We start from the raw sequence: 14,099 nt of genomic DNA, 5'->3' as shown, positions 1-14,099 counted from the left end.
TGTAGTGGTTGTATCAATTTATATTCCTATCAACTTTGCAAGAGGATTCCCTTTTCTTCACACCCTCTCCAGCATTTATTGTTTGTAGATTTTTTGATGATGGCCATTCTGATGGGTTTGAGTTGATACTTTGTGTAGTTTTTGATTTGCATTTCTCTAATAATGAGCGATATTGAGCATCTTTTCATGTATTTATTATCCATTTGTATGTCTTCTTTGGAGAAATGTCTGTTTAGGTCTTTTGCCCACTTTTTAATTAGGTTGTTTCTCTAGTATTGAGTTTGAATGAGCTGTTTTTATATTTTGGAAATTCATCCTTTGTCAGTTGTGTCGTTGCTATTATTTCCTCCCATTCTGAGGGTTGTCTTTTCACCTTGTTAATAGTTTCCTTTGCTATGCAAAAGCTTTTAAGTTTAATTAGGTCCCACTTGTTTATTTTTGTTTTTATTTTCATTTCTTTAGGAAGTGGGTCATAAGGATCTTGCTCTGATTTATGTCATACAGTGTTCTGCCTGTGTTTTCCTCTAAGAGTTTTATGGTTTCTGGTCTTACATTTAGGTCTTTAATCCATTTTGAGTTTATCTTTGTATATAGTGTTAGGAACTATTCTAATTTCATTCTTCTACACATAGCTGTCCAATTCTTCCAGCACCATTTATTGAAGAGACTGTCTTTTCCCATTGTATATTCTTGCCTCCTTTGTCAAAGATAAGGTGCCTGTAGGTGCATGGGTTTATCTCTGGGCTTTCCTTCTTGTTCCATTGGTCTGTATTTCTGTTTTTGTGCTGGTACCATACTGTTTTGATGACTGCAGCCTTGTTGTATTGTGAAGTCAGGAAGGTTGATTCCTCCAGTTCCGTTGTTCTTTCTCAAGATTGCTTTGACTGTTCAGTGTCTTTTGTGTTTCCATTTGAATTGTGAAATTTTTGGTTCTAGTTCTGTGGAAAATGCCATTGGTAATTTGATAGGGATCGCATTGAATCCGTAGATTGCATTTGGTAGTATAGTCATTTTCACAATATTGACTCTTCCAATCCAGGAACATGGAATATCTCTCCATTTGTTTATGTCATCTTTGATTTCTTTCATCAGTGTCTTAGTTGTTGCATGTGGAATCTTTGATTTTTGTTGTGACATGCAGGATCTTTTGTTGCTGCATGACAGCTCTTAGTTGTAGCATGTGGGATCTAGTTCCCTGACTGAGGGTTGAATCTGGGTCCCCTGCATTGGGATCATGGAGTCTTAGCCACTGGACCACCAGGGTATGACTATGTTTAGTTTCATAAGGAACTGCCAAACTGTCTTCCAAAGTGGCTGTACCAATTTGCATTCCCACCAGCAATGAATGAAAGTTCCTGTTGCTCCATATCCTCACCATCATTTGGTGTTGTCAGTGTTCCAGATTTTAGCCATTCTTATAGATGTGTAGTGACGTTGTTGTTCAGTTGCTAAGTCATGTCCTATCCTTTGTGACCCCATGAACTGCAGCATGCCAGGCTTTTCTGTCCTTCAGTATCTCCCAGATTTTGCTCAAATTCATGTCCATTGAGTTGGTGATGCTATCTAACCATCTCATCCTCTGTTGCTCCCTTCTCCTTTCTCCTTCAATCTTCCCCAGCACCAGGATCTTTTCCAGTGAGTTGGCTGTTTGTGTCAGGTGGCCAAAGTATTGGAGCTTCAGCATCTGCCCTTGGAATGGATATTCAGGGTTGATGTCCTTTAGGATTGACTGGTTTGATCTCCTTGTAATCCACAGGACTCTCAATAGTTTTCTCCAGCACCACAATTCGAAAACATTAATTCTTTGGCACTCAGCCTTCTTTATGGTCCATCTCTCACACCCATACATGACTAACAGAAAAGCAATGTTATTGTTGTTCATTCGCCAAGTTGTGTCTGACTCTATGTGACCCCGTGGACTGTAGCATGCCAGGCTTCCCTGTCCCTTACCATCTCCCAGAATTTGCTCATGTTCATGTCCATCCAACCATCTCATCCTCTGTTGCTATCTTCTTCTGCTTTCAATCCTTCCTAGCATCAGGGTCTTTTCCAGTGAGTTGGCTCTTTGTATCAGGTGGCCAGAATATTGGAGTTTCAGCTTCAGCAGCAGTCCTTCCACTGAGTATTCAGAGTTGATTTCCTTTAAGATTGACTGGTTTGATCTCCTTGCTGTCCAAGGGACTCTCAAGAGTCTTCTCCAGTACCATAGTTCAAAACCATCAATTCTTCGGCCCTCTGCCTTCTCTATGGTCCAGCTCCCACAACTGTACATGACTACTGGAAAAGCCATAGCTTTGACTATATGGACCTTTGTTGACAAAGTGATATCTTTGCTTTTTAACACGCTAGGTTTGTATAGGTTTTTCATAGCTTTTCTTCCAAGGAGCAAGTGTCTTTTAGGCTGCAGTCACTGTCTGCAGTGATTTTAGAGCCCAAGAGCAGGAAATCTGTTACTGTTTCCATTGTTTCCCCATCTGTTTGCCATGAAGTGATAGGACTGGATGCCATGATCTTAGTTTTTTCAATGTTGATTAAGCCAGCCTTTTTACTCTCCTCTTTCACCCTCGTCAAAAGGCACTTTAGTTCCTCTTCATTTTCTGCCATTAGGGTGGTGGTATCTGCATATCTGAGTTTAATATTTCTCCCAGCAGTCTTGATTCCAGCTTGTGATTCATGCAGCCTGGCATTTCACACAATGTATTCTGCATAGAAGTTAAATAAATAGGGTGACAGTATACACCCTTGTCGTACTCCTTTCCCAATTTTGAACCAGTGTCTTGTTCTGTGTGAGGTTCTAACTGTGGCTTCTTGACGCATACAGGTTTCTCAGCAGACAGGTAAGGTAGTTTGGTATTCCCATCCCGTTCTCTTTTTTTTTTTTTTTTAAGAATTTTCCAATTTGTTGTGATCCACACAGTCAAAGGCTTTTGCGTTGTCAGTGAAGCAAAAGTAGATGCTTTTCTGGAATTCCCTTGCGTTCTCTGTGATCCAATATATGCTGCAATTTGTTCTTCTAAGTTTTCTAAACCTTGTACTTCTGGAAGTTCTCAGTTCACATACTGCTGAAGCCTAGCTTGATGGATTTTGAGCATAAACTTTACTAGCATGCAAAATAAGCACAATTGTTCAGTAGTTTGAAAATTCACTATCTCATTATTATTTTGATTTGCATTTCCTTGATGACATATGATATGGAACATCTTTTTATATGAGAAAACCTTAAGCTTTTAAATGTATTTTCTTATTTAGCCTTGGAATAACTTTTATGAAATAGGCAAAATAGATATTTTTATCTCAGGTGTGCGCAGGTAAGAAAAATTAGATTTAGAAAGGTTTAATGACTGACCAGGATTTATGAGCAGAGTAAGTAGTAGAACTGTGTTAAAATTTTTTTTGACTCAGCCCTGAGTTCTTCATACCATGCGGAAATATCTTGTTAAGATCATCAAACTTTTTACTGTTCTTCAGATTCATATGAGAACATCATATATCATCTGTGTCAAAATTTATAGAATAAAATACTTTTGTATACCTTGTTTTATTTGACCTTTATAAAGCATGAAATCTAGCGCTTGTTTTTTAGTTGCTAAGTTGTATCCAGCTCTTTTGTAACCCCTTGGACTGTAGCCCTCCAGGCTCCTCTGTCATGGGATTTCCCAGGCAAAAATACTGGAGTGGGTTACCATTTCCTTCTCCATGGGATCTTTGCAACCCAGGGATCAAACCCACATCTCCTGCATTGGCGAGGCGGATTCTTTACCATTGAGCCACTAGGGAAGCTCATCTAGTCCTTAGAGGTAGGTAAAATTCCATGCGCAAGTTATATATTATTGAGAATACGAACCTAATTTTCATAAATTCAAATTTTGTGCTCTTTTCCATGGTTCTTAATATTATTGCATGATAATGTAATATGTAAATATTCTGTCATTGGAATCTGTTCTCAGGATGAGGACATCTGAATTTAATAAAAAAAGAGGAGTGAAAAATTTAGAGTTTGATAGGCATGCCGTATCTCTATATACACTCATTTCCCCCTTGGCTCCTGACCTCAGGATACACCCACACTCAAGTGTGAATAAGCGGAGCTAAAACACCATTACGCCCAGAGCAGTAGTAATGGTACATTTGCTATACAGGAAAGGAAAGTTTTTGTGCATCCCAGCAGAATGCTTGCTGCCAGAGGAAAAACCTTGTATTTGGGCATAATGGTCCTTTTAAGGCCACCTAATAAATGGTATAAAAGTGGATTTCCTTTGTAGGTAATGGCTTCCGCTCCTTCCCATCCTGAAAACTTAAAGAAACAATAAAAGTCAGTCAGTGGAATAGCTACCAACCATCCTAAAGACAGTCAGTAAATAAGCAATAGCAGAGCATATCCTTTTTCCAGTAAAGCCTCTTTTGCTGACATAGTTGCATTTGACAGTTTCCATCAATATAACTCCAATGAGCAAGACCCTATGTGAGCCTTATAATGATGATAGTGATAATAACATAGTAAGTAGCATTCACTTACATTACTGATTCAGATGTTCATTTGGTACCTACTAGACTAGGTTTGTGCTGGGTACTAGTAATATAATTGTGAGCAAGACTGATCTCTCCTTCTCCTGCTAACAGTCAGTCTGAGAAAACAGACAAACAACTAATTGCAGTAAAGAGTTGGAATTAAATAGAGGTAGGCTGAGGAACGGAGAAGGCAATGGCAACCCACTCCAGTACTTGCCTGGAAAATCCCACAGACGGAGGAGCCTGGTGGGCTGCAGTCCATGGGGTTGCTAAGAGTCGGACATGACTGAACGACTTCACTTTCACTTTTCACTCTCATGCATTGGAGAAGGAAATGGCAACCCACTCCAGTGTTTTTGCCTGGAGAATCCCAGGGACGGGGGAGCCTGGTGGGCTGCCGTCTATGGGGTCACACAGAGTTGGACATGACTGAGGCGACTTAGCAGCAGCAGGCTGAGGAAACTGTGTGTAGGGAAATCTTCTCAGAAGAAATGAGGTTTAAGCTAAGGTCCAAGAATGTATAAAAAGACCAAAGGAAAAATCAGAGAACTATAGCTGTGAAGCCCTAAATGTGTGTGTGAGAGCGAGTATGGCATGTTTAACAGATCAAAACTCCAACAAGCCTGAGAATTGTGCAAAGATGATAGAAAGGAAGACAATAGCAGCTAGGCACTTTAGACTCTAGACTAAAGGACTTTAGACTTTATCCATTGAAGGGTTTTAAGAAATCAGCTAGTCATTTCTGCATTTTTAAAAGATCTTTCTGACTGCAGTATTTGTTTTTTTAAATTCATATACTGTCACTTAGAAAATAGATACTTATTACATGATATTTGCATTAATAGGGCATTAGGAATCAAGGGGGACAGAACTACAGTGAGGTCATTTGGGAGGGTGTTACTGGATGATGCTGGCTTGAACTAGTGGACATAGCTGTGGAAGTAAAGTGAAACTGACAGACTAAAGATAGATATTTTGGAGGTAGAATTGGCAAGGCTCAATGAATAATTGGATGTATAGGTTCAGAGAAAGTGAAGAAGCAGGAATACCTCTGGGTTTGATGGTACCGTCACTGAAATGAAAAACAGAAAAAGGGCAAGACTGAATAGAAAGATAAGTTGAGCTATAGTTGTAAAACTATATACAACTATATAGTTGGAGAGAGATTTGGGATGAAGATACAAATCTGTAAAATATGTGTAGAGAGGAGTGTCCCCAGGGAGAGCTTTAAGGACCATCAGCATTTAAGCATCTAAGATATTAAAGAAAGAGGCTGCAAATGATAAGAGGCAAAACAGGGGAATGTAGTTTAATGGATATAAAAATCACTCAAGACAGAAGAATGAATGATACTGTTAGATGCTACTGAGCAGTAAAGTCTGGAAAAGAAGTGAAGAGTGGAAAAAAAAAAAAAAAGGAGCTTTCTTGGTGACTCATATGGTAAAGAATCTGCCTGCAATGGAGGTAGACCCGAGTTGACCCCTGGGTCCAGAACATTCCCTGGAGAAGGGAATGGCTAACCACGCCAGTATTCTTGCCTGGAGAATTCCATGGACAGAGGAGCAAAATGATGAAGGAAGAGGCTGCAAATGATAAGAGGTAAAACAGGGGAATGTAATTTCATGGATAGAAAAGTCATTTAAGACAGAAGAATGAAAGATGCTGTCAGATGCTACTGAATAGTCAAGTACAGAAAAGAAAAGGTACAAATGTGGTGAAGGTTTTACATGAAGACTATTGGTAACCTGGCAAGAATGGCTTAAATGGGTGGTAAGGAGGGTGAAGGAAAAATGGGGTGCTAGGGTCTTGGGATATCTGCATTGCATTGAAGAAAATAGGAGGCGATGTGTTGGAGACAGTGAATGTAGACAATTCATTCAAGAAATGTGACTGTGAAGGAGGAGAAAACATGAGGCTAAGTTGTTGAAGAGAGGTGTGTAGTGATTAAGGGAAATTATTTTCTTATATCAAGGTGGGATAGACTTGAATGTGTTCAGAATGCGCTAATCAAAAGATCAGGAAGGATACAGAGTCCAGAGATAACTACTAGTAGGTTTGAGAAGGCTGAATGGAATAGGCTTCACCGGAGGTTATAATGTATTGTCAGTTATTACCTCGTGCTTTTTAAGAGTAAGTGATGAGTCAGAGAATTTATGGTTATTTGCCTAAATGAGTGCTTTTCTTGCCTTAGCCAGATTTCCTGATTAGGCAGCTTTCCTCCTTAGCCTGCTGTGAATATTCCATGGGAAAGAGAGGTTAGGGAAATCATTGTTCCTTGGCCTACCTTTATCTGATTGGAGACCTTACCTTGTTCACTTTGCCTTAGGCCTGTCTTTATGGACAGCTTGGCGCCAAAAAGTACTGATCTGGAGCCCTGGGCATCCATCTTGCAAATGTAGGCTTTTGTGTAGGTGCAAGAATTGGTGAGGATTGGAGAAGGGATGGATTTCCATGGATTCATCTCCTTATCTAAAAGTGATTCAGAGAGGGGCACATAGGCATTTCATAGAATTTTTGTTTATTGTTTGTTATTCTATAGTAGCTCAATCATGTCCGAATCTTGGCGACCCCATCGACTGAATCCCACCAGGCTCCTCTGTCCATGGGATTTCCCAGGCAAGAATACTGGAGTGGAGTTGCCATTTCCTTCTTCAGGGGATCTTCCTGACCCAGGGTTTGAACCTGCATCTTTGGTGTCTTCTGCATTGGTGGGCAGATTCTTTACCACTGAGCCACCAGGGAAGCTTGTTTATTGTTACTGCCCCCAAATATATTAATAAACCCACCCCATGTCACCTATTTAAACTATTCAAAAAGCCAGAACTGTCAGGTAGATTCAAAGAATGATATTCCCAATTTTATATATATTGTTTCAGAAAATAGAAAGAGGACACTCTCCTAGCACATTTTATGAGGATAGTATAACCATGATGCCAAAACCAACAAGACAACTTGAGAAGAAAAAGTACATAGCCCAGTTTTATTTGTTAATGTAGAAGCAAAAAGTCCTAAATAAAAGCCTCCAGACCCTAGATGGTTTTATTAGTAAAGTAATACCATTCTTAGACAGACTTGTTCAGAAAATAGAGGAGAGGCAGGAAGACTTCACAGTTGGTTTTAGGAGGCTGGCATAATTGTGATACCAAAATCTGACAAAGGCATTATAGTAAAAGAAAACTGGAGGCCATTATCCCTTATGAACATAGGTGTAAAAATCATTAATAAAATATTAGCAAAGATAATCTTATGGCATATTTGACAAAGTTCAGTTTAACCTAGAAGTGTAAGATTAGTATTACCCCAAATACTAACCTAATTAGTATTAGTAATACTAACCTAATCAAATATTACTCCCACATTGATTCAAAATGGATCATGAACCTAAACATAAAGACTAAAACCATAAAGCATTTGGAAATAAAATGTAGGAAAATATTTTTTGTGTCCATGGCACAGGCAAAATTTTCTTAGACAAGATGCTAAGCACTATTTAAAAAGAAAACTGGCAAGTTGACCTTCATCAAAATTAAAAACTTTTGCTCATAAAGGTACCACTTAAAGGAATTTCCTGACGGTCCATTGGTTAGGACACTACGTCTCCACTGCAGAGGGCATGAGTTCGATCCCTGGTCAGGAAATTAAGATCCTGCAAACCACATGCTTCCCCCCACCCTCACCCAAGGGGAAAAAAAGACACCAATTAATAACTCCAATAGGCCAGCCACAGGCTGGGAGAAAATATTCATCAAAATATCTAATAAGGACTTATATCTAGAATATGTGAAGACCTCTTCTACTCAATAATAAAAAGATAAACAGTTCACTTATAAAGGGGGCAATATATTTTATACAAGAATATGTACTGATGACTAATAAACACGTGACATGCTCAACATTCATCAAGAAAATGTCAGTTAAACTCACAGTGAGATACCAATACACACTCACAAGAATGGTTAAAATTTAAAATACTGATGTCATGTAAGTGGCATGAATGTAGAGCAAGTCTTATGTTATTAGTGAGAGTAATCTATATTAGCTAGAATGTGAAGCAATAGAAACTCCCATACATTGTTAATACAAGTACAACATAGTATTAATACAATCACTTTAGGAAAAGATCTAGTAGTTTCTTATAAAACTAAACATACACCAATCCTATAACCCAGCAGTCACACTTTTATTTACTCAAGACAAATGAGATACATGCCTGTTGAAAGACTTGTACAGGGGTGTTAATAGCTAAAACCTGAATAGCATCCAAATGTCCATTAGTAGGAGAAAGGATAAAAAAAATATGTTCTATTAGTATGATTGGATATTGCTACTGTTACATGCAGGAACATGGATGTATTTCTGAACACTGTGCTGAATGAAATAAGCCTTATATAAAAGGGTTCATACTTGTGCAATTCCATTCATATGAAGCTCTGAAAAAAAAAATCTATGGTGAAAATGTGGGAATAGTATTTGCTTGGGGTGAGGGAATAGTGGTTTATTGGGGGTTTACTCAGAAAATATATGATAAAACTTTCTGGACTGATGGAATGTTCTATACTTTGGTAGGGATTTAGGTTACCTGAGTGTATACAATATCATACTTACTGATTGGTACACCTAAGATTTGTGCAGTTTAATGTTTGTAAGTTTACCTTAAGAAAAAAAAAACCAACATTGTGAAACAGTTGTAAACAAATACTGGATTCTAGTTAATGATATACATGCTGAAGTATGTGCTAACGTCCATAGTCTACTTTGAGATGCATTAAAAAAAAAAGGAACAAAAAAACACCAGTGGGTAGATGGCTCAATATGTGACAAAGAAAATAATCACAAAGTTTTAACAGTTGTACAGTTTGGATTGTGGGTGTGTATATGGATGTTCACTATACAAATTTTGAGAATTTTTATCTCCCTCCATATGTAAAAATAAGTTCCAGGTATATTCACAGACTTGGTGTGAAAAGTAAACCTATAATCTTTTAGAAGAAAATATAAGTAAATATATTCATGGCTCTGTGTGTCAGGGATATATTTCTTATATGTAAAAACATAACATAAAGGAGAATGATAAAATGGATGGTATAAAAATTAAATTCTTTGGTGACTCCATTAAAAAAATAAAAAGATTAAGAGGACATTTTCAATGAATATAATAAGGAGGTCAAACCAGTCATTCCTAAAGGAAAGCAACCTTGAATAGTCATTGGTAGGACTAATGCTGAAACTCCAATACTTTGGCCACCTGATGTGAAGAGCCAGCTCATTGGAAAAGAGCCTGATGTTGGGAAAGATTGAAGGCAAAACGAGAAGAGAGTGGCAGAGGATGAGATAGTTAGATAGCATCACCGACTCAATGGACATGAATTTGAGCAAACTCCAGGAGATAGTGAAGGACAGAGAAGCCTGGAGTGCTGCAGTCGCAAAGAGTCAGACACGTCTTAGCTACGAAACAACAGTCCACAAATAATTAGTATCCAGTATATGTCAGGTGAATGCCTATAACCTGATAAGAAAAAAGAAAATCTAATAGAAAAATAGGCTGGGGATATAGACTTGGCCCTGTGTCTTGGTGGGTCCCGCAACCATAGATACAGATGGCTGACTATAATGTGTGGTGTCATTTTATCTAAGGGACTTGAACATCTGCAGGTTTTGGTTATCTGCTGGAAGTTCTGGAACCAATTCCCCACTGATACCAAGTGAACACTGTAAATAGGTAATTCACAGTTGAGGAAACCTAATGACCTAACCACATAAAGCATTGTTTAGCTTCACTAGTAATTATGGGCAATGCAAGTTAAAACCATATATGATAGGATCACAGCTATTAGATTAAACAAAATTAAACAGTCTAACAAATACCAGGTATTGGAGAGTATGTGAAATCGTTTGTTCGACAAATACTTTTTGAGCATCTATTATACTACTTGCCAATCACTGTCCTAAGTCATTGAGATGCATTAGTAAATAAAACAGACTAAGATCCTTGTGCTCATGGAGCTTAGATTCTAGTGGGTAAAGACAGAAAATGAACAATAAACATAATAAACAAGTAAATTATATAGTACGTTAGAAGTGATAGGTGTATTGAAGATGTGTAGGTTATAAAAGTAGAGTGGAGTAGGAGGGTGAGGGGGGTGGAAAACAAGTTGTAATATATAGAGCTATCAGGGTAGTAGGCTTCATTAAGAACTCAGGTGAAAATTGAGCCAAGAGATTTGAAGGCCATAGGGGTTAGCCGGGGAAATACTTTGGGAAGAGGAGCATTTTAGGCAGAGTGTACAGATAAGCACAAGGCTTTAAGGCAGAAGAATACTTGATGTGTTTGACAAACAGTAGAGTCCAGTGTGGCTGGATCAAGGTGTGCACGTGTGCACTGGAGAGTGAAGTTCAGAGAGATACTGGGGAGGGGAGGAGGGTCATCTAGCTAGCTCTTGACTTTTATTCATGAATGGAATGGGGAGCCATTCCAGGATTTTGAGCAGGAGTGTTGTGATCTTACTGACCTTTAAAAGGATCACTGTGTTATGTTGAGACTAGACCATGGAGGGGTAAGGATAGAAGCAGGAATGGGTTGCCAGTTGGGAGACAGTTGTGAGGCTGGGGAGAGGACCATCAGTCCTTAGATCACAATGGCAAAACCCAGGAGATTCTGTAACTCATTTAACAGTAAAACATGACCTCATTTGGGCTCTTCTGGTGACAAAACTGAATTGAGAGTTTTTAATCAAATTTATTGTTGTCCTCATACATTTAACTGGACAAATTTTGATGTGTCTGATGTGTTTTGTTGGTGACCTAGTCTTTGTTGAGGGTGTTTTATATTATACGTGTGTGTGTGTGTGTATGTGTGTGTGTGTGAGTGAGTGTGTATATGCTATTACCTGTTCCCAATTCTGATTTCTGAAACATGACTAAATCCAAGGTTTTTCTTTAAGAGATTGTAAGCATTTGTCTTTGGAGACAGAGAAAAATCATTGTATTCTGACTGTATTTTAAATTTAAAGCACTTAAGAATTCCTGTTGGATGAGATGTGGTGTGTGTTAAAAACAGGAGTCCAGATACTCAGAGTTTTGGTCTGAACAGCAGAAGAAAAGAATTACCATCGTCTAGGAGATATGAACAGGCTGTGGTTGGAGCTCATTTTGGTGGAGAGGACATGTTCAGTTTTGGACATACTGGATTTGAAATGTTGAGAAGGCAATTGATTATTATAAGTGTCAGGAGTTTGGGAGAAAGGTTTGGAAAGAAGAACTCTTAGAAAGTGTTGGTTTGGTTCAGTTCAGTCGTTCAGTTGTGTCTGACTCTTTGCGACTCCATGAACTGCAGCATGCCACGCTTCCCTATCCAACTCCCGGAGCCCACTCAAATTCATGTCCATCGCGTTGGTGATGCCATCCAACAATCTCATCCTCTGTCGTCCCCTTCTCCTCCTGCCTTCTATCTTTCCCAGCATCAGGGTCTTTTCCAGTGAGTCGGTTCTTCGCATTAGGTGGGCAAAGTATTGGAGTTTCAGCTTCAGCATCAGTCCTTCCAATGAACACTGAGGACTGATCTCCTTTAGGATGGACTGATTGGATCTCCTTGCAGTCCAAGGGACTCTCAAGAGTTTTCTCCAACACCACAGTTCAAAAGCATCAGTTCTTTGGTGCTCAGTTTTCTTTATAGTCCACCTCTCACATCCATACATGACTACTGGAAAGACCATAGCTTTGATTAGATGGACCTTTGTTGGCAAAATAATGTCTCTGCTTTTATACTGTCTAGGTTGCTCATAACTTCTTCCAAGGAGCAAACATCTTTTAATTTCATGGCTGTAGTCACCATCTGCGGTGATTTTGGAGCCCCTAAAAAATAAAGTCTCTCACTGTTTCCACTGTCTCCCCATCTATTTGCCATGAAGTGATGAGACTGGATGCCATGCTCTTAGTTTTCTGAATGTTGAGCCTCAAGCCAACTTTTTCACTTTCACTTTCATCAAGAGGCTCTTTAGTTCTTCGCTTTCAGCCATAAGGGTGGTGTTATCTGCATATCTGAGGTTATTGATATTTCTCCCGACAATCTGGATTCCAGCTTGTGCTTCATCCAGCCTAGCATTCCTCATCATGTACTCTGCATGTAAATTAAATAAGCAGGGTGACAATATACAGCCTTGACATACTTCTTTCCCAATTTGGAACCAGTCTGTTATTCCATGTCCAGTTCTAACTGTTGCTTCTTCACCTGCATACAGATAGCTCAGGAGGCAGGTAAGGTGGTCTGGTATTCTCATCTCTTTAAGAATTATCCAGATTGTTGTGATCCACACAAAGGCTTTGGTGTAGTCCATAAAGCAAAAGTAGATGTTTTTCTGGAACTCTCTTGGTTTTTTGGTGATCTGGCGGATGTTGGCAGTTTGATCTCTGGTTCCTCTGCCTTTTCTAAATCCAGCTTGAACATCTGGATTGGAGGGGAAGGTAAACTGATATCATCATTTTGGGAGCAATTTCCAATGCAATTTCTGACTCAGTTCATGCCACATCTAAGTGTATACTACCAAGAAACTTTTTATGCTTGTGGGTGACAAAACACATATAGTTTGTTTATAGGAGCATTGTCTTGTTGGAGAAGAAAAACATGGAAAGAAAATTAAGTTTCCATTTACTGGAGGAGCAATAAATAAATATTATAAAAATTTATGGATTGGACCACTGTACTATAGATATATGAACTAAAGTGAAATATATTCACATGGGTGAGTCTCCTAATTATAGTGTAGATTGATGTTAGCTGATGAATATATGCAGTATTTTAAGTATATAATTTAAAAATACATAAAACAATGCTAGTAATTATTTAAGGATATATATAATAAAAAATAAAGACATGTATGGAAAAGATAAACAAAAAATTAAGATAGTTGTTAAGTGGAGACTCATGGGAGGTGGGACTTGATAAATTTGGAAAGCATGTCACAGGGGCCCAACTTCTATTGTAGGGGTCATTTCTCATGCCAGTGGTGTGTATCATCATCTCTATTGTATTATTTTCTATAATTTATTTGTATAAAATATTTTATAATTAAAGAAAATATTCCATTTCATTCCTTTCATGTCCATGACTAATGATATGAATCCTTCACAATTTAGCAGCAGTTGATGGCTGGCCCAGTGAGTACCTGGAATCTACACTGGCCTGTTGGTTCCATCTAGTGGTGAAATTGCTGCCAGTGTTCTGTGAAACATCAGCAAGTAAGAATGAGGAGATGATGGTTAGCCAGACTGCTTAAACTTTATTATTTCACTAAAATTTAAGAGACAAAGGAAAAGGTTATTTTTTAGAGCTAGTGATTTTTTGCCATTATTAAAATGATGCTATATCTTCTAGGACGTAGAGCACAGACTTTTAGGACCGAGCTGGGCTCTTCTTTCTCTCTAACCCGTGTTTGTGTTTTGTTTTTCAGAAGGAGCTGAGCCTTCCAAGAAGAGGCAGCTTGTAAGTAGATGATGATGATGATGATTGCGATTATGATCTCCTGCTTAGGAATCCCTCCTGGGGACTGTTTTCAGTATCACTCAGAGAACTCTTATTCATGAGTGTATTTTTC

The 14,099-nt window shown here is 38.5% G+C and overlaps 1 protein-coding gene across 4 annotated transcripts in view; it reads left to right on the top strand.

Moving 5' to 3' along the window:
• Positions 1–14,099, top strand: part of MAST2 (microtubule associated serine/threonine kinase 2) — a 203,300-nt gene that overhangs the window by 77,957 nt on the left and 111,244 nt on the right. For all 4 annotated transcript variants that reach the window (XM_043876746.1, XM_043876744.1, XM_043876745.1 and 1 more), the window contains exon 4: positions 13,956–13,987. In XM_043876746.1, the coding sequence (XP_043732681.1) occupies positions 13,956–13,987 (32 nt within the window). The remainder of the gene's footprint in view (positions 1–13,955; positions 13,988–14,099) is intronic.

The sequence above is a fragment of the Cervus elaphus genome, chromosome 20, assembly GCF_910594005.1.
Source record: "Cervus elaphus chromosome 20, mCerEla1.1, whole genome shotgun sequence".
Classification (NCBI taxonomy): Eukaryota; Metazoa; Chordata; class Mammalia; order Artiodactyla; family Cervidae; genus Cervus; species Cervus elaphus.
The sequence above is the reverse complement of the archived record's forward strand: the minus strand, read 5'-3'. Positions and strand labels throughout refer to the sequence as shown.